The sequence below is a fragment of the Rhipicephalus sanguineus genome, chromosome 4 (assembly GCF_013339695.2).
Source record: "Rhipicephalus sanguineus isolate Rsan-2018 chromosome 4, BIME_Rsan_1.4, whole genome shotgun sequence".
Classification (NCBI taxonomy): Eukaryota; Metazoa; Arthropoda; class Arachnida; order Ixodida; family Ixodidae; genus Rhipicephalus; species Rhipicephalus sanguineus.
In genome coordinates, this window is record NC_051179.1 from 25,632,249 (window position 1) to 25,651,694 (window position 19,446).

Below are 19,446 nucleotides of genomic sequence, written 5' to 3' on the forward strand. Positions count from 1 at the left end.
AACCTGCGTATTTCATGCATAGCTCTTGTAGTACTACGTGGAGCTGAACACATAGCCATGTTTCCATTTTCTTGTACTCATCAATCACTTTTCGCCAATTTTAGCACCCAGAAACCACCGGACATACAGCTGGAGATGGACCCTGCCATGTCGTCGACGGATGATCACCAAGAGGACAGCGAGGCAGCGACTCCATCGACACCGGTCACCAAGTCATTGCAGAAGTTACTAAGGTCAGTCGATATGCTCAGTCAGGGCTCGCCTGTGTCTCGTTTCTTACACTATTTCTTTGTGAATCCAAGTCTATGACACCGAATGTATGGTAACCAGAAAATGAAAGACTGGTAAAAAATCTAGACCATAACGTGTGTGCTTGAATAAAAAAAGAAGTCAAGCTGTAGTGGCAGTGAAGAGAGCAACTTCAGCGATAGTTATAAGACGTTAAGAAACACCAGCTGGTCAAAATTTCAAGAGATCTCCACTACGGAGTCCCACATAATCATATCGTAGTTTTGGGACGTAAAACCGCAGATATTATTATATTTGCTAGAACTAGTGTTCCCGAATGTTTTGCCTGACTTCACATTGCCTTTCAGGCGGTTCCAATCCCGCCAGGATTCTCAAGGAGGTCAAGCGCTTAAAGGTAAGAATGTTTTCGACACCAGCACAGCTCGGTCCTTGCATGCCCTTTTGTTCATCCGCACCTAACTATGATCGAAAGCATCTTCATCACATTATGTGCCATAGATTGAGTTAACGAGTCTCACACATCGTGTATCATTTGTCTGGCAATCCAACCTAAGCACAGATTCAGAGTGTTACTCTTCAGAGTACAACATCAACGCGAAACTTGCGCCTTCTTTTTGTAATGTGAAAGCTCGATCATATATAAGAGTGTTTAGAAGAGTATTTCTTACCGGTCTTTGCTTAATTTACAGATTGTAAAGCAAAGGTAGACGCCTCCAGATTGCCACGTAAATACCATTCGTCCCACGAAAACACGATAAAAACGCAAGGTGCACACAAGCACACCTGTAGAGTTAAATAGATTGAACACATTCGGAGTTATGCACACCAGCCCAGAAAGTCATAGGACTTTTACATTTCCTTCGCGCTCCATTATAATTTTCTTCTTCAATCCCTCTTTTTGTCTGGTACTCTTGTGTCATCATCCGAATATCTACCTTCATGACCCTTCGCACAATGCTATGCATCGCTTCCCGAGTATCGATTAATATCGACGTTTTGTAAGTTGCCTCAACGGAATTACACTTGTTGCAGGCCTCGTCACCAGCATGTCATGCATCAAGGGCGAAGAGGAGCTGGCCGACTTTGCCAGGAGACCATCGGCCCTCAAGAGCATGGGGCCGTCTATGGGGTCACCCGCCACCCAGGAGTCCAGCGGCAGCAGTCCCGTGCAGCCCATCGGCGCTGGGCTTCCTCTGCTGACGCGCATCAAGATGCTGCGGGAAGCAGAGAAAGCCGCGAAAGCTGCGGCTAGCAGCGACGCCTCCTCCAAACCCCTTCTTGTTTCTCCCGGTGGCGTCCACTCTCGCCGGGAGTCGTACGCCCAGCAAGACCGCGTGGCCTCGCGCCTCGAACCTACGGCGCACTCGAGCCTGCTGGAACGGCGAAGGCTATCGAGGCTTCAAGCAAGCATGTCCACGGCGTCGGCAGAGGTGACGGCAGCCGGCAGGTCGCCGTCGGCGGCGGAGAAGGCGACTTCTCGCAAGAGCGTCGCCGACGTCCTACAACGGCTCAAGCCCGGCGGTGGCGGCGACTCGACGAGCAACAAGCAGCAGCAAACGCCAACCGTCACGCTACAGGTGCACCCGCCTCCGCCCAGCGACCCGGCTGCCGAAGCGGTGGCCAATCAAAACATCCCTCTCCTCAAGCGAGTTCTCCTGCTAAAAGCCATGGAGGACAAGAAGGAGAAAGAACACAAGCCTCAACCCACCACCGCACCAGCTGCAACCTCCACGTCGGCGCCGGAGGCGGCGGCGGCGGTGGACAAACCAAGTGCCTCAAGTAGTAGTGTTGTGTCTACAAAGCTCTCGCCTCCGCGACCGGACACGCTATCTTTGAGTCCGCAGAAGGAATCCGCGCCAGCGGCCATGTCTTCTGCCGACCAGGGGTCCGCGCGGACGCAGCCGACAACGACAAGCTCTGAGCTGGGTTCTGACAGTGGACATCCGCGGATATTGTCGCCCAAGTTTGAACTGGAAGACGAGGTGTTTCGCAGCCCGAGCCCGGTTTCAGAACCGTGTGAGAGGAAACCGAGGCTAACGCACGACGGTGGGGGCGGCGGAGGCGGCGGAGGCGGTGACTTCAGAGGCGGCGGGTTGGTGTCCTCGGGGCCACCGGGGCAACCGGTGGCATACGCCAACTCTGCCATTCTTGTGCCGCAAGGAAGCGTGATCGGCATGTCACAACGTGGCGCTCTGGACACTCTGGAAGAGGCGCAACACAGTTCGGCTGAATCGGGAAGCCTCGACGTTCAGAGGGAGCCGCAGCAGCACCAGTTGTCGCAACCGCAGGAGCATCAGCAGCAGGCGGACGCCATGGCACGGCTGGCACCTCCGGTAGCACCCGGGACGACGAACTACTCTCAGCAGTCCTTCAGGAGCCGCTTGTGGAGCAGGAACACCATGGAAGGACACGCGGCGAGACGCAGCTTGCTGCAAAGAATGGAGGCCGTCGAACTCGAGTCGACGGACGCCGGCTCGCACCAGGTGCCGCCGTCCAGGCGACCTCTGTCGCCGCGGACGGCAGCCCGAGCTCAGGGCAACGGCGGGGATCATCCCAGGGGCCGAATCCGGAAAGTGATCATCGAAAGGCCGTCACCGGAGAACGGCCTGGAGCAGTGCCTTGTGTCGGAGCTGCTCACGCAGGAGGACGGTATCGAGCAGTACGTGGCAGCCGCCATGAAGCACATCAAAATTGCCTTCAAGACATACTTGGTGTGTGCTAGCTCTTATCTACTCCCCGATACTACGCAGTCGCGCGGTTCAAACGGTGATTAGGTAGGGAGAAGGTGGTAGGGTAAACTCGAAGTCGACTAATAGTAAACTGCATAGCGCAAATTAGGCACCGCACATAGAACACACAGCACAGGGCAAGCGCTAACCTGTGTTGTGTGTCTTCTTCTGCATCCCGTACCTAATTTGCGCTCTACAGATTACTATTATGAACCAACTACCCCAGCAACGAATACTCTTAAGATGGTAGTAGACTTTCGCACGCTGATATGTTAGAAGTAAGAATGGCTTACTGGCCGTGTTGGTTCAGCATATTTTGAAGTGTAAGGCATGACGACGACAACGGACAAAGGGAAGGCGCTCTGTGTGTGTGTGGGGGGGGGGGGGGTGTCTCTTCCATTGTCCGTTGTCCTTGCCGCGCCTTACACTTCAAAATCATGTTAGAATTTTGCCGGTAATACATATAATACTTTGTTATCCATGTTCATCTCGTCAACTTTCAATATGACGTACGAATTACCATTGTGGGCACATTCACGCCATATAATCAGTCAATATGCTTTAACTCTGACGCAAAATGCCTGCGAGGTATCTGGAACGCCTTTTTCTTTAGGCAAATTACGCGAACAACATGATATCGCCCTACTGTACCGCAGCATATGGCTTCTAGAAGCCCGACTAATTTTTGTGCCAGTATAAGTCGTCTCGCAACAAACAACTTCCTTCTTCACGATGTTTCGCACAAAGCATTGAAACTATGTCGCGCCAACAAGGCCAGAAATCAATGCTTAAATCGATCTTTCCATTATTTTGTTTCTCACGTCTCTACCGCAGCATGAAACTCAAGACGAACTACGTAATAAGATATCCCTTTTAGAAGATGACCTCAAGCGAAAAGATGCTGTGATATGTGACCTTCAGCGGAAGCTGCTTATAAAGGTGAGTACAAAGTATCAGGGTTTCCAGGTCGAAAAGACAAAAAATAGCCAGAAAATTGGAAAAACTTGCCAAAAAGGAGCCAAGTTTAGCCAAGTGCAGTAAAAGTAGCGAAGAGTAGCCACGCTTGTGAGAAAATAACTTTGACGTTCATATGTAAATGAATAAATGCTAATCTTTCGGCGAAAATGTAAATATGTGCAGCTTGAAACATCAAAATCAGAATTGCTGAAATTCAAGCGTAAATTGTTGACTTAAGAATAATTTCATGCAGGATGACGAAGTTTTCTTGCTGTTGCAAAAATGGCACTCTCTTCACATGTGTTGCATGACATTTCTTAAAAGAACTAGAATTAACGACATTAAGTAAAAATGAGTATACGCCATGAGTGCGCTCACTATCCACAGTTGCTGTCACTGAATCATAAATTGCAGCCACTTTCGCAATCATTTCTTGCGTGATGACGAAGTCCAAGCAGTTAATATTCTCGAGTCGCAGTCCGTACCTAATCTCAAGAAATAACACAGAGCGTTCATCGGATATGCAATTTATTATGTCGATGAGTTCAGGAGCCTGATAATAAACAGCGCGCGAAAAAGTACGGGGACGAAAAGTAGACACACTGGACAAGCGCTGACTTCCAACGCGTTATTTTCTTTACGTGAATACATTATATATGGATGTGTGGAAACACTTACAAAGAAAACAACTGCACTGACGATGGAACACTGGCAAGTTGCGCTGACAATAAAGTCGCGTTCAGCAATATGTGGCCTGCGAAATCAAGCCCTGGGCAACAACAGTTTTCTCTGAGTCCCAGCCAAGTAACCAAAAGCGTTGTTTTCTTTTCTTTTTGTGCGTGAGGGCTGCATGAATGGAAGTTTATAAACGTGTTGGTTTTTATATTTACTTTATGATCCCCACCATTGACCCTGACCCCTGCTTAGGTAACTGACCCATCTTCTTCATTAAAGGTCATTGTCTGTGTAATCACAGAGCTAAATTCAATTTTGGGAGCTGTAAACATGCTTTGTATGCCGTGTTTTGACTCCACATACTCAAACGCCGTCATGATATATTCATAATTTGGCTCAAAGCGAGGGAACAAGAAAGTAGCTAAAAACTAGCCAAATAGCCAAAACGTTTTTTTCTGCCGCCACCGGCCTTAAAAAGTAGTCGAATCGGCGCAAAGTAGCCAAACCTGAAAACCCTGCAAAGTATGCGCCTCCATTTGTACTAAAGACCTTCGGAATACTGGAAAGACTCGGGGATATAGAGACTGAAAAGAGCGAAGCTTTTTAAAAGTTTAAAAAAGACGATGAATAGAATTTCGGTGATAGGAAGCTTACACATTGTCGAAATCTCCTTGTGGCCCTTGGGATGTGACACAGGACGTCCTACACGTATGATCAAGAGCACGTCTATGAGTGATGGAATGAACTAAATTGGGTCTTCTGATTGTCACGTGATCTCGTTTTCCAGGAACAAGAACTAAGTCACTTGGAGCGGGAAATGAGTTACCTCGAAGAAGTTAGCAGCCTGAGTGACACCAGTCTGACCTGGTCCGACGAAGAGGATCTGGTCTTGACGGTAAGATCAGACTGAACAAATCTACGCAGCATTTGTTTTACGCTTCTTCTCAACGTGTTTCTAACACTAAATTATTATCGTTTACGTTGTAGCGAACTACTCCTAATTCTTCCATTGCCAAAATGTCGAATGGGTTCTTTCCACTACCGTTTCTATCGTAGTCTCACAAAGCATTTCGTTGTTAAGAGCGGCTTGTCACAGGTCAACCCTTTCATTGCTAAAAACATTGTGACTCCTTCAATCGATGTCACATTTGGTGGAATGCCTTTCTTTACTACAGCATTCTTCGAAACGAACTGCTATGTGAAACCGTGCCCTTTCCCGTCTGGAGGCGATTTCTTTCAGTGCTTGATGAAGGGTACCAGAAACAACGTATGACACTTGGAATTATCCACAAGTCACTAAATCACATCTAACCTGCTCCTCGCGTCATTGCCTACACCTTCGATGGAAGGTGAACGTCGTGTCACGAAAAACAACAGCGTACAAAAGGCAAGACTAATTCTAAAACGGGAAGACCTTTAGACTAAACATAAATGCATGGGCAGTCTTCTAACGCATGGTTTGATTCACGTGTCCTTCACTTTGGCCATAGTTACACGAGTCCACAGTATGACCTCCACCATCCCGAATGACGAAACACCTCCATAGATTAAAGAAATAATTTGCGTGAGCATTCTTCGTTGCATACATCTACGTAGCAGTGTTGAAATTCTGACGTGTCTATAAAGCATATTACATCGACCCTTGGCAAAACATTTGTAGAACCAAAGGGACAGAGAAACATTGCAGAAATCGGCAGAAGGAATTGTCAGCTTCTCTTTGCTTAATCCTTTGAGACGCTACGTACAAAGTTGTGTTCACCACTTGTTTTTTGCTATTTGTATCGACTATGGGTTAACAAAGAGCGAGATACATTGAGCTTGGGAACAAGTGAACCTCCCATTTAATAAATCTATCCTCATTGCAGTGTACAGTTGCACATGATCACTTTGCTGAAGGCACTACCATGTTCGACGAGTAGTTTGACATGCCGCTTCCCGCGAGCTACGTCAAAAGTATCATTTTTCTTTTCTCATAATGGACATAAACGAAAACGAATTCGCACTATATTTCTAGCCTGAGAACTCATTCTATTTATGCAAAAACAGAGTGTGAATGTCTTCAGAATAAATAAAGATTTAAATACAATTTAATTAGGATTAATTACTATAACACAAATAAATTGACGTATTATGACATTGTTTTTTGTTGCAATAGAGTATCGAATGCCTTGAAATGCCGCTGTACCAATTTCACGCATTTACAGACAGTTCTTCATAAGTGGCGTCTGAAAGGGTTAAATTGTACAAACATGTATTGCGTAGTGAAATTCGAACATGCCAGTATGTTCGTAAGAAAGTTGCAGACTTGAAGTGATCATCTGTTGGCGAACGGAAGGCAGGTTCACTTTGGACCCATCGTTTACATAAGGTAACTTGTCTTCGTCATGGTGAAAAACAAGTGCCCAAAGTTTTGTTCTTACTGAGGTTTCACTTACTCCACATACTGTACCACTGCGCAATAACGACGTATTCGTTAAAATGGAACAGTGGCAAAGGTTCTAATGACAACTTATTACTAGCAGCCTCACATTGAAGAGAGTATGAGGTGCCGGGTTCAAAGAGAAAATTAAGCCCTTAAGCCTTACCTCGTATGTCTGCACCGACGAATGCTCACTGTGAAGTGCATGTCTGTAGAAATCCACATAGAAGTACGCGGTGTGCACGACACTTCACTTTCTTGCACTGACAATGCATCACACCACGACCAACAATATCGCATTTTGGTGGCCCCTTGACCCTACGTAGAGGAGCGCATGAAGGAGCCACAGCACTCTTTTGAGGAATGTGATCCAGGGATTTGTTGCCATGAATGCATTGATTAGGGACGACTGCGCTGAGTACCAAACCAGAATCTAAAAATTAAAATTCCAATTGCAACTTTTCTCTCAATGCCGTAAAATCAAGATAGAGGTGACACATGGAGCATCGTACTTGCAGTTAGAGAACCGTGATTCGCCTTTGCAGTAAGTGGCAGTTGCCGATTCAGCGAATTGTTGTGTTACGCGCCTCAGCAATATGAATGCAGCGATAGCTTTTGTGACGCAGTCACCACTGCAATCTAATTTCCAACCCCTTCAAATTGAATCAAAAGGAAACAAATGAGGTCCACCGAAGAAATGGAAACAAGATCATAAACGCATTCTCGGGGCTGCATAAGAGGCTTCATTGCTTAATAATGGGAGGTAAAATCGTACTTAATGTAGCGGGCCTGTTGATAGTCAAGGCTAAAGTGACCCTGTGACAGCTACACAGGTTGCACCACGCGGCTTCAGGGACACTAAGTCATTATATCCACACATAAATTGTGAATCCCGTTGGTTGTCTAAAGGCCAGGTGTAGCGCTGAAATCAGTGAATGTAATACTGATGACTGTCTATGAAAGGTATTAGCTGCTCTCAGAAAGACCTGGCTTACTGGGAACAAGTAAAGACACACGCTACCTACGAATTTTAAGGCTGGTATAGTTCACTAACTACGCTCCCGCGTCCTGAAATGCCCTTGTAACCTGGCACAAGTAGCTTGTAGATGTGAAACAATGTAGAACACGTAGCAACCCTCTCACTCTGCAACTGTCTGAGCCCTGAGCGGGAGTTTCGTGGCACGCTGTGCCCTCCTCCTCCACCCCCGCCCTCCTCTCCCCCCAACCTGCCCTGCCTAAACAGAACGAGTCCGTGGATAGTGCACGAGCCGATCCTCTCCTCGAGGAGGAGGAGGAAGAGGAAGAGGAGGAAGACGGTGGGCGATCCCGGCGGCTGGCCGCGCAGACTGCTGCCTCCTCAGCACGCCGAGGAGTGGGGCGACCCTTTCTCTACTCTTGGCCCCGAGCGAGCCTTCCCAACGCGCTCTCGCACCACCGACACCACCGCACGCCACACAGCTCGTCGTGGCATGAGCCTTCACTCTCGGCACTGGCGTCAGCCTCCGACTCCGCACTGTGTGGGGTACGTGCGGTGGGTGCACGGCTGTCACCGGGGGGCCATCAAGCTGGCTCTCGCTTTTCTCTGACCGATGCGTGTTTCCGCGCGCACTCCAAGAAAAAAATGTGGCCAGGTTTCACTAGTGGTGCAGGGATGAACAGCGGAGCTTGTGGTCGAGCTATATTATTAGCAAGGCCGTAATTAAAGGTATACTAACTAGAATGATGTTAAATAGCGCAGGTTTAATTAGTAAAGTCCTAATTATCCTGGTCTTAATTAGCATTGTCATCTCTGTTCTTTGTCTTTCTAGCTCTGTCTATTTCTTTCTCTTCCGTTTATCTGTTTGGAAAGAAGATTGACGATCCAGACTACTGTGTACTCTACTATGAGAGAGCTATAACCTGCCCCTGTACGGACTTCGCGAAAGATTGGATAGCTTCTCTTTCGCTGCGTTGAATCAGCAGTTCTAAAAACGCTGCGTTGAACAAACGCCTACATTGCACATCCATCGTGTCTACCTCAATAGAAGTGCTGGCCACAGGCCTTGTTATCCGCCAGATTTCTAGGCGACACAGAAAAATATACTATAACTGTCCTCATTTCTCGAATGTATGTCGCCCAGAGCGAATTGTCTTTATTTATAGTCAATCCTAACATGAAGAAGAGGACGAAGGGAGAGCGCGCTAGGCGCAACTTAGTTTTCTAGCCACGCGAAACGCCGGAGCGAAAAGCCTAAACAGCTCCGCTGTCAAAAACGCAGTGTAGTGGAGAAGAATGCCATCTTTCGAGATGATATGTCCCAAGATGGTCCGCTTCCGCGCGGCAAATCAGCACTTCTTGATGTCCGCAGCGGTGGCTACATGGTTGAGCACCCGCTTCCAATGCGGGAGGTACCGGGTTAGATTCCCAGTGCCGACCGGGAACCCACCGGTTTTTCAAAAGGGGTAGAGGAGTACACCTACCTGGCGCTCAGTGGGCACTCATCTCGAAAGGTGGCCCCATAAGGTTCTGTAAAGGCCCCTGGGCGCACCTTAACCCACCACAGCCTTGGTGAAATAGTTGAGCATCCGTCGCTACTGTGGGAGGCAAAGAATTGCTGCCGCCGGGTACCTACCGGTAAATTAGGGACAAGCGCACTTCCGACCTGGTGCTCGGCAGAACGAAGTTCATTGTCGCTTGGGAGGGCACCCACCCTGTGGGAAATTGGCGGCATGGGACCGCCAGACCTAAAAATAAGGTCATCCTCTTTTTTTTTTTTTGTGAGGCACGTGAGAATGTCCTGTAGGCGAGCAAGGTGCGTCTGAAAATCTTTTGAAAATACGACTATGTCGCCCTGGTAACACAAACAGGTCTTCCACTTGTGGCCTTGAAGTATGGTATCGATCATGCGCTCAAATGTTGCAGGCGCGTTGCAGAGCCCAAATGGAGAAGGAACGTCCGCACCCGACCTTTGGAAGACGTGTGAGCTCGCGCTTTACAACTCGTTCGAGGCAGGCCAGTTGTATATACTTTTGGTTAAACCATGGCATCTGCGATTAGCTCCGGCAGCGCGATGACGCTCCCCCCGTGCGAATGGAACGGCCTGAGCAGCGGCGCGCTGCCATAGCTAATCGCGGAGGCCACGGTAGAACGATCGGACGGACGCGATGCGAGAAGCGTCTTACGGGACACAAGTCGTGCTAACCTTTGTACTACAAGTTTCTACTGTTGCATCTCTTCCCTGCTCCTGCCGCTCTCATTAGGTGACAAGCTACTCACGCAAGCAACACTTATGAGCAGACGAAGAGGCTACAGAGGATCTATCAGAGCAGTGGAATAGTGGAGGCAGTGGAGAACATGTGTTCGCTACTGTAAACCCACCCTTGTCGGAACTTGACATCGAACTCACGCTGCTTTTTTCCTTACTCCCAGCGTTTTTCGCGCATTCACGTGAAACATTGCAAGGTAGGACGTCGGCCTATCAATGTATTCTTTATAGAAGCTAAATTTCGGTGTAGTTAGCTCGCCTACCCGTGACAATTTTTTACCAGAGACGTGCGAGGTGACGTCAGGTAGGGAACGCTATACGCCTCTTACAGCTTCTCTTTCGCGCTACGGACAAATCTTCGTTAAGCATAACGTAGGCAAGCTCTGTGCCTGCAGTTATCTTTGATTTCTAGGATACCGAAGCCAACCTATTTCAATCACTAAACGTGTTTCTTTTTGCCCACTAAAAGCGGTTTCGTAGCTTCTTTAAAACTATCGGGATAGGTGTGTGTACGGAGGTTAAGCAAACTCAACGTGCATCAACACCATTATGAAATACTTGGTAAGCATCAACTGTTGTTCGCCCTCGCTGTCCTCTACCCCAAAAATGCAGGCTCAGCAAGGACGCTAAGTGCGTAGAAAATTTTCTTGGAGTGCGCGTGTTGTCTTCCACACACGCAGAAAAAAAAAAAGCCCTACCTTGCTGTGTGTTTTCACCTTGCCGTCGTTGTGAGCATTGATGCTTGCTTTGTGCACATGGTAACCATCACTTAAATGTCGCCGTTAAAGAATCAGCGCCAGTATCGCTCATTCAAACTTATCTCAAATTAAAAGTCTGGCCTAAAGCGGGCTCATTGCGCAGCGTTGTCCTTAGGCCACATCGTTCAAGGCGTAATGTGCACGGCATCTCGTTTTCTTGGGCGAATTAATGTACGTATAACTGAAAATTAAGCCAACTGAGACTATTTGCCCAGCCAACACTTACATAAGTGAACGTAAATATTGAGTGTAAAACCTAACGTTAGCTTTGTGGAATAGTTATCGTAAGGATCCGGCTACATGTAGGCGAAATCATTCTTAATTATTCATTAAGTTGCGCGCGACGAATTATTGTCAAGGCGCGACTCGCGCTAAATGTTGCTAAAAAAATGGGCGAGAAAAGCCCCGTTAATTAAGTTTACCTTAGTATAGTATGGCGTGAATACCTGCATGAATTCGAGGGAAACCTCACTTAGTGCTTGAAGCAGATCTCCTGGCCTTGGACCTGTATAGCGTAGCTCGATACCCTAAACAGATCTCGTAGAGTAGAACGTAGGTAAGCAACGCCTGCTGTAGTCTCTTTTGAACAAGTCGCTTCGTCATCAGAAAACGAAAGCCCGGTAAGTGCCTGAAACTGCAATCTCGTGTGTGTGTCCAATTTTTTCTTTCAATTCCAACAGGCTGTTATCGGCAATACAAACCGACTTAAAACTTTTCAGCCATGACAGAAATAATAAATGTAGGTAGAATTTGTGTTAAGGGCTAAATAAATGTTTGCTCAGTGTGACAATCGCGTGTGCAATGCCAGCTGGTTACACCCTGCATGTGCTTTAAACCACGCAACACTTATTATTGCTTCTTGGTGTGAATGTCTCTTTCTCTGAGTGTCACGTGCTTACCTTAATCGAAAACAGGCATGTTATGCAAAAAATTCAACGCATCGTGAAATAAATGGCCTTCTAAATACAGCCGCAACAGTAGTAAGTCGGCGTAGTGAAGCTATAAATATATTCTAATGAGGCACTGAAGGGGGAGGGTACAGAGTACGCAAAAGTGCAGCACCAATTGTCAAACAGATAGCTTTAATTTTAATTATTCCTTCTTTCTCGTGCACTGAATCACGTTTTCACTACGTTCAATATTATTTGAGTACGCACGTAACATTTTATGCTTTTTTTTTGCTCATTATAACTGGTACCACACCTATAGCAATTATTTGTGCCCCTCTGCTTAAACGTACAGTCACAACGGAAGAAGATTGGCACAAGTGACTGGTTGCCGGAGCGGCAAGATTGCTAAACGCGGCGCTGTTTTTCCCGAGCACGCCGATATCGAGAGTTCCAAGCACATTCCATTTCCCAAAGCAGGGATGGCCGGCAGAAAGCACTCCAACAAGCAGCTTTTTCGGGGCTCCTGCGATAAAGATGTACGGTTGCTCGCAACTCCAGCGAAAAAAAAAAAGGAAATCGTGTGCGTAGCCACATCTGCCGATAAGCAATCAACAAGCGTTTCTTTAAGATATGGGCTTTCGGATGGGCCAACAGCAAAATAGGCTGCTTTCCACGGGTCCGCCGGCCACCCCTGCATTGGAAAATGGAAAGTGCTTGGCAATCTCATTATCGGCGTGCTCGTGAACAACAGCGCCGCGTGTTGCGATTTTGCGGCTTCGGCCACCGGTCACTTGTGCGGATCTTTTTTCCGTTGAGACTGTACATAGCTTCCTTTGCTCACTGTGCATCCATGAGTCATAGGCGTGCGCAAGGAAGGGGAAGAGGGAGGGCAAGTGGGCGCCCCCCTCCCCTAGTAAACTAAAGGGGGGGGATGCCAATTCTGTCCCATAATTTTCCTCAGTCGGACCTTTCACGTCATTTTTTCATATGCGGGGTTATGGTTACGCATGTTTTTTTACGATAGAGGCGACCAAGGCACCCTGATGTTACATTGCAAGAACTGTTTACACCGGAAAGCCGGGGAACAATGCCAGGCCTTTGCGAGAAACACGTCATCGCTTGATTTTCATTTTCACGTCCATTACGAAGCTTATTTTCTTTCGGACTCGAGGGAGGGGGGGTCGCCCCCCCTCCCCTAATGGGGAACCCTGCGCACGCCTATGCATGAGTCAGGTTTTCTTTTCTTTAATTTTTGCATAGGCCTTGCAGCACTATCACGCAGGTAAGCTATTCGAACTACGCTAGTGTCACCTCTTACGTGATTGATGACGTTGCCTTGCGTCTGGCGGCAGGTGGCGGCTGCCAGACTAAAGCCCGAGGACCTGTGGAAGCTGGAGTTCCCGGCGAGCCAGGACCAATCCAAGGCGACCAGCATCGACTTCAGCCTTAGCACGAGCAAGATGAGCAGCGGGGGCAGCTGCACCACGCTGCCGGACCTCGCGGTGCCGCAGCCGTACAGCCCATCCGTGAGGTCGGGCAGCGCGACGTCGCCGCTGCTCACGTACCCGCGACCACCGACGTCCACCAACTCGGACGACTGGGAGGTGCAAATGCTCGTCGAAGAGTTTGAAAAGAAAGTCCAAAAGGAGGAACAGAGCGGCAGCCGGCGCCACTCGAGCTGCGAGCCGCTCTCCTGGAGTCGAGCCCTGTCGCGAAACCTGACGTACGTCGCCGCCGAGCCGCACCACAAGCGACACGCGACCTCCACGTCATCGCCCTTCAGCTCCCAGGAGGAAGGGCGAAGGCGGCGCCTGCGACGCAAGCACAGCCTGCGAGACGACCGCCTCCTGCGGTGCCTGGCCGGACGCCAGGCCACGGCGACGGACGCCAGACCCAAGCTGACCCGGTTCGCCTCGCTCGACATGCCTCGGTACCACCGCCAGCAACAGAAGCAACACCTGCTGCAGAACCACTACGATGATGAACCCGGCGATACCAGGGGATTTCCCGAGAGCAGCTCCAGCGACCACCTTAGATCTTCTAGCTCGTCCCGAGGCGCGGCGCTCAAGCGGCGCGCCTTCTGGCAGTCCAGGCAGAGGCACAACACCTTCTTCGCCGGCCAGGCGGCTCCGTCGGCTGTGCTAGGGAACGACAAGCAGAGGCTACTCGGCGCCTGGCGGAGTCTGGACGAAGAATGCGAACCGCCCCCCGAGGAGGACCATCGGCGACTCCAGGAGACGTCCTTCTCCAACGAGTGCCTGTGGCAACCGAGCCCCGCGCGTTCCCAGCCGACCGCGATGCTCAAACAGCAGGCGTCCACAACTTCCTCGGTGTCTTCGTCGTCGTCCTTCAGCTCGCACATCGCAGGCTGGCCGTCCACTCCGTGCCTGCCCACCATCAAGGAGGACACGGGGGCGGGAGGTGCCGGTGGAAGTGGACGTCACGACCTGACCAAAGCCCTCAAGCTGTCTTCGAGTGGCTCCCGGAGCTACAGCGAGAACTGTCTTGCCGACGCCGACGTGGGAGCGCCTTCTCAGCTGTCTCTGACGAGACGAAGCTCGTCGAGCGGCGCTGGGCGTTCTTCGTCTTCGAACGCATCGATGGAGACGACGATAGGGGAGCCGGCTTCCAGCCCACAGCAGAGGCGGCAGCAGCAGCAGCAACAACAACAGCAATGCATTTCTACTTCTACGAGGTCGACTGTGGCAATGACCGAGACGATCGCGCGATCGACGGGAGGACTGACGACCGTCTCGGCGGTGCAGGGCAAGGTTGACAGCGTAGCGATATCTATACCTGACACGGAACCCATCTGGAGTTTGCCCTAGTGCTATAAGAAAGAATGATAACACAGACACTCCGACACACACACACAGTCTCACTGTAGAGAGAGTACGTAGAGACCTTCCTCGGTTCGCATATTGCTCATAGGGAACGCTACCATCGCTTGAGCACATGCATGGCCTTTCGTTCAGTGTGCTTGGTCGTTCGGACATCGCGCACGGTGTCGTGTTTCTGTCCTGGTTCAGGTTTTCCGAGTCTACGAAATGGGCGAGCTTTTGGGTATCTGTTGAGGCTGTCGCTTCGTTCAATATTTAACGCAATTTTTCGCAACATTCTCTTTTTCTTTGCATTGTGATCCAGGACTTATCATGTGACATCGTACTGTCGAGAAGCTTACCATTCTACATTTGTTCAATATGTCTCACGATTTTCTAGAATAACTTTATCCGGCTATGCCGTTCTGCAGGAAATTGTAGCACCGTCACGGGTGACAACGCAATTATCTCTCGTGTCACAGTTGCACTTTCAACGGCCATTCCAACCAACGACCATCGAATGCAATGAAGAGTAAACTCTAGTTCTTCAGATTCCTTAACAATAACAGACTTGGTTAGAATTGGCTCTACGAAGTTCCAGTAAACATCGCTAAAACGTGCCTTTTTTAGCATCTCGCAGGCTGCCTTCCCTTCGTTGCTCTTATTCAGCTTATCATTTGATGAAGGCTATGTACGTCATCCTTAGCGTAACTAAGAACGTGAAATATAAAAGGCTTAGCTTTCCATTTAGTTCTTTTTCTTTCATCACAAGCAAAGATGTTTTATGAACAATTTTTATCGGAGCTGTATACGGACCACCACCCCGCGCTGTGCATTTCAAAATTTCTACGTTCACTCAAACTGCTCATATGGCCGCGATGGAATCGGGCGAGCTTGTAAATTTTTAACACCGAATATTCGGCACCTAATTAATGCGAACTTCATCGACTCCCCCTTCTAACCTGTATCTTTTATTCGCCTTTAATGTCGGCGTTAACTGAAAGTGCGCGCGTGGCACGGACATTACATGAATGGACCATCTAGGCAATCTCATTAAACGAACCGTATATTTACAAGCTCAAGAAATAGTGTTAATGCAACATATATTCTATTTCGATGTTGTATAGGCGCGCTACGTGCTTGGTGCTGACGTTTACGAAGTCTGTTTGAGAAGGAATATACTAAGCTTCGAGTCAAGATGTGGCACGGTGCGTAATAGACGCATCGTCACGAAATACTGATGTCGCCCGCTGAGGTCTGTTCGGTAAACACAATGTGTTTTGTTGCAGCGATGCAATATGGTTTTATTGCAATATCGTCCGTATGCCGGGCCGATTTCTAAGCAGTTCTCGTAGCCTATAGATCCGTAGTACTGGTGCTTGGTAACACTATCAACAAACAAATATTCGCATTTGAATTCGGTAATAACCATATGGCAGTAAGTTAATATCAATTGCTCTTGTTACCCGAACGTGCTTCTTGGTCACTGTTGAAAGAGCAGCTGACTTTCTATTTCTTTCCCATGTGCACAGTCGGTCTTTCAGAAGTAATCCTCTATCAAGTGATCAACTGGCGTTCATATATTGGGGACTGGGCTATCTAAACAAAAGAAACTTCACAGAAAGATGCCGACCATGTTCGGAAGAATGCTCACCAGTGTTATGCGTACACTTTGGTGTTCAGTGATTACTTAGGCGTAGTTCTCAGAGTACGTGCAGGGTTAGAACGATTGTCCCCAATATTTAGCTAGCGAACGCGCGTATCGCGTCGTTACTGCAGTTAACTCAGTGACTTTCAAAGCCGCAAGTTGAAGCGTGCAGTTCATTCTTGGCCTTCTGCAATGCGAGAGGCGCGGTTAATAAGAGATGTTCCAGGCTTTCATTCTGCGCTGCTATTCACGTGAGGAGTGGGTAAGCAAATACTGTCTTATCTCCTGCCCCTGAAAGCAACCTCCTTTGGCCCTAAGCCTCGTCTTTGATGATACCGTTGTTTCGAAGTGAACGCGAAATTTTCTATGACGTCGAGAAGTGCTCGTATGCCTGTATTAACTCGCTGGATGCTTTGTGTCGTTCTCAATATTTAAGCCTACATTTGAGGCCCGTACCGTTACATTTGATGTGAATTGAGTTGTTAATAACGTAAATCATAGAATACAAGATTTTACTACTAATGAACAATGGTTTCAGCCATATGAGGGAGTTCATTCTTTTCATATCAGAAGATTTGGATTATCGTATCGTGTTATCAATTTCCGTAACCCTCTGCTGCCACGAAGCACTGTCCTTTTTTTTTCTTTTTTTTTCTGTCTACTAAACCTATCACTGTTTTACAAGGGATAACATGGTAGTGCCGTGATGTTCCTCATACCGTTGTATCACCGGAGGGCGACGCCGATGTCGGTTTCAGTGTTAACATTTCTGCGTCTGTTCTAGCTTCACAGATTCTTCTAGTGTGTTAACACTGATATCCTCTACCACGACTGCGTTCCTCATAGAACGCATTTCTTTTCAAGAACGATCCTGCTGACGTATAAACGCCGATCTGTTTCGTTTCTCCGTGGCCTCCGCGATTGGTTACGGCAACGGTGCGCTGCCGTAAGTAATCGCGGAGGCCACGGTTTCTTTGTACTCATGGAAACCACGGGCGTCGCTCGCGCTGGTATCTTTAGTGTGCATACGTGTGCATAGTGACGTAGTGAGTGTACCGTAACCTTCTGTCTCAACGTGTAGCCGCAGCCGAGTGCTCCCGTACAACGCTTAGGATCACTTTAGAGTCACCACAAGTACAAAACGTGCATGTGAAGTTCAGTTCAGCTGTCTTATGCATGCAGACGCTGTCCTCTCTTCCTCCTGGTACTATAAGGCCTTCGTTGGCGAGTCGTTTGAGCCTTGCGTTCGACAACCTTGTGTCGTTAGTTCGTGTGCTTCAGTGCAGACGCGCGTGCTTATCTTTTGTGTGTGTGTGTTTTTTTTTTTAGTCTCTGACAAGCACCGACATTTTGGCAAAGCGAAGGTAAATGCTTGTTATTTGGCATATATTCTTCATAAGTGTAAGATGCAGTAGGGATCATGTGTGCAGCGAGGAATTTTGTTCTTTTTCTTTAGTAAAGTTAGCGATGACTGAAAGGTAAATGCTTGCTATTTGGCCTATATCTTTTATAAGCGTAAGGTGTAGTAGTGATCATGTGTGCAGTGAGTATATTTTATTTCTTGAGTTAGGGATGACGCAATGTGTTACAGGTCGGTGACATAAAGGTAGCTTGACAAGGGTTATCTGTCCAGACCATATCTTGGCCAAGGCATAACCAAAGTAGCGAGTGAATTCTGCATGCTTGCTTAAGCGCGCAGAGTAGGGCATGCAGCAAGGCTTTCTGTTCTCAATGCCGAAACACTTAACAAAACCGATCAGCTCAAAGCTATCCAGCAAAATTATGCAGTAAAACATTACAAATGCAGCCACTGCACACTATGAAACAAAAGAAGTCGCAAGCTTTTTCTTTTTTTTTTAAAAATGCTCTGAGCAAATCAGAAAGTTTGAAAGACCAAGTGGAAATGACAACAGATCAGTGCTCTTGCAGTCTAGTATTGTATAACCAGCCGACCCCTACCAGAAATCGTGTTTCAAACGTAACATGGTAATCGAGACAAGATTACGGCTACGACTGGTGTGGGAGCTTATGTAAACTTCCCTATTGTAATTACACGCATTCCTTTCGCTGAAACATACTGGCCACTGAGCAACGTGCCGCATTATATTCGTACTGTATCCGCTCTCCTTCTCTTCAGCTGCTGGTTATGCATCACAAAATGAGAAAGCATCGAGAAAACAAGAATCAGCAAATACATGTACAAGCTTACAACGTTCATCTCCTATTGTTTCATTTATCGTACACAAGACGTGTCATTTTGTTCCCGTAGACAGAGAGAGAGAGAGAGTGCGACGTGTGACGTCACAGTGTTCGAAACAGTGCGTAGACCATCATTAAACGTAGCCGTCGCGCGTGCCCGTGTACGTATACCATACACCTATGTGTAGCCGTGTGACGTAGAGAAACGTCCTGTCTGCATCCGTGACGCGAAGCGAGAGCATGCGCGGCGCATCTCTTCGAACAGATCCCGTCTGTATCCGTGACGCGCATCTCTTCGGAGAGAAGCGGCATTCGTCGCCTTGTGTCGACGCATAGTTGTCAGTGTCCGTGCCTGTACCATTGTGTGTGTGTGTGTGATTCCGTGCGAGTAGTAGCCAGTGTAACGCCGTGTTCTCTTCTGTCCCAGATAAGGACGATAACAATGTCACCAACCCTGGGTTCACACGTACAAGCTGTCTTCTTTGTTAACATTGTTTTTCGCTAGTGGCGTTACTACCACATTTACTCAAGGGCCGTTAAAACAGATACGAAATGAGTGTGATCGAGAAAAGTACAATGCAAAAAACAGACAGACCGCATCAGCATATGGCAGAACACAACACGTTGTACAGATGCGCGCTGTGGATAACTAGCCTTAAATATACAACGCAAGAAAACAGTGAAACAGGGAGGACGAAATAAAGGTGGGATAAGGAAGCGCGTCATAGTTGGGAACGACTAGTTTTGACCGCCTCAGGTACTTTAATGTACACTTGAATCTAAGTACACGGGTGTTCCTGAATTACGCCTTCGTTGAGGTTTAAAAGATATGACAGACAAAATGTAAAACAGCTGTAG

At 48.1% G+C, this 19,446-nt stretch overlaps 1 protein-coding gene across 1 annotated transcript in view; it reads left to right on the forward strand.

Annotated features, from left to right (window-relative positions):
• LOC119389267 (uncharacterized) overlaps nt 1-17,372 on the forward strand; it is a 74,073-nt gene extending 56,701 nt beyond the window's left edge. Inside the window, exons 12-18 of the mRNA XM_049414514.1 lie at nt 105-233; nt 597-643; nt 1,282-2,960; nt 3,813-3,917; nt 5,398-5,505; nt 8,273-8,551; nt 13,275-17,372. Coding sequence (XP_049270471.1) covers nt 105-233; nt 597-643; nt 1,282-2,960; nt 3,813-3,917; nt 5,398-5,505; nt 8,273-8,551; nt 13,275-14,750 — 3,823 coding nt within the window. The 3' untranslated portion in view covers nt 14,751-17,372. The remainder of the gene's footprint in view (nt 1-104; nt 234-596; nt 644-1,281; nt 2,961-3,812; nt 3,918-5,397; nt 5,506-8,272; nt 8,552-13,274) is intronic.
• Nucleotides 17,373-19,446: the final 2,074 nt, after the last annotated feature.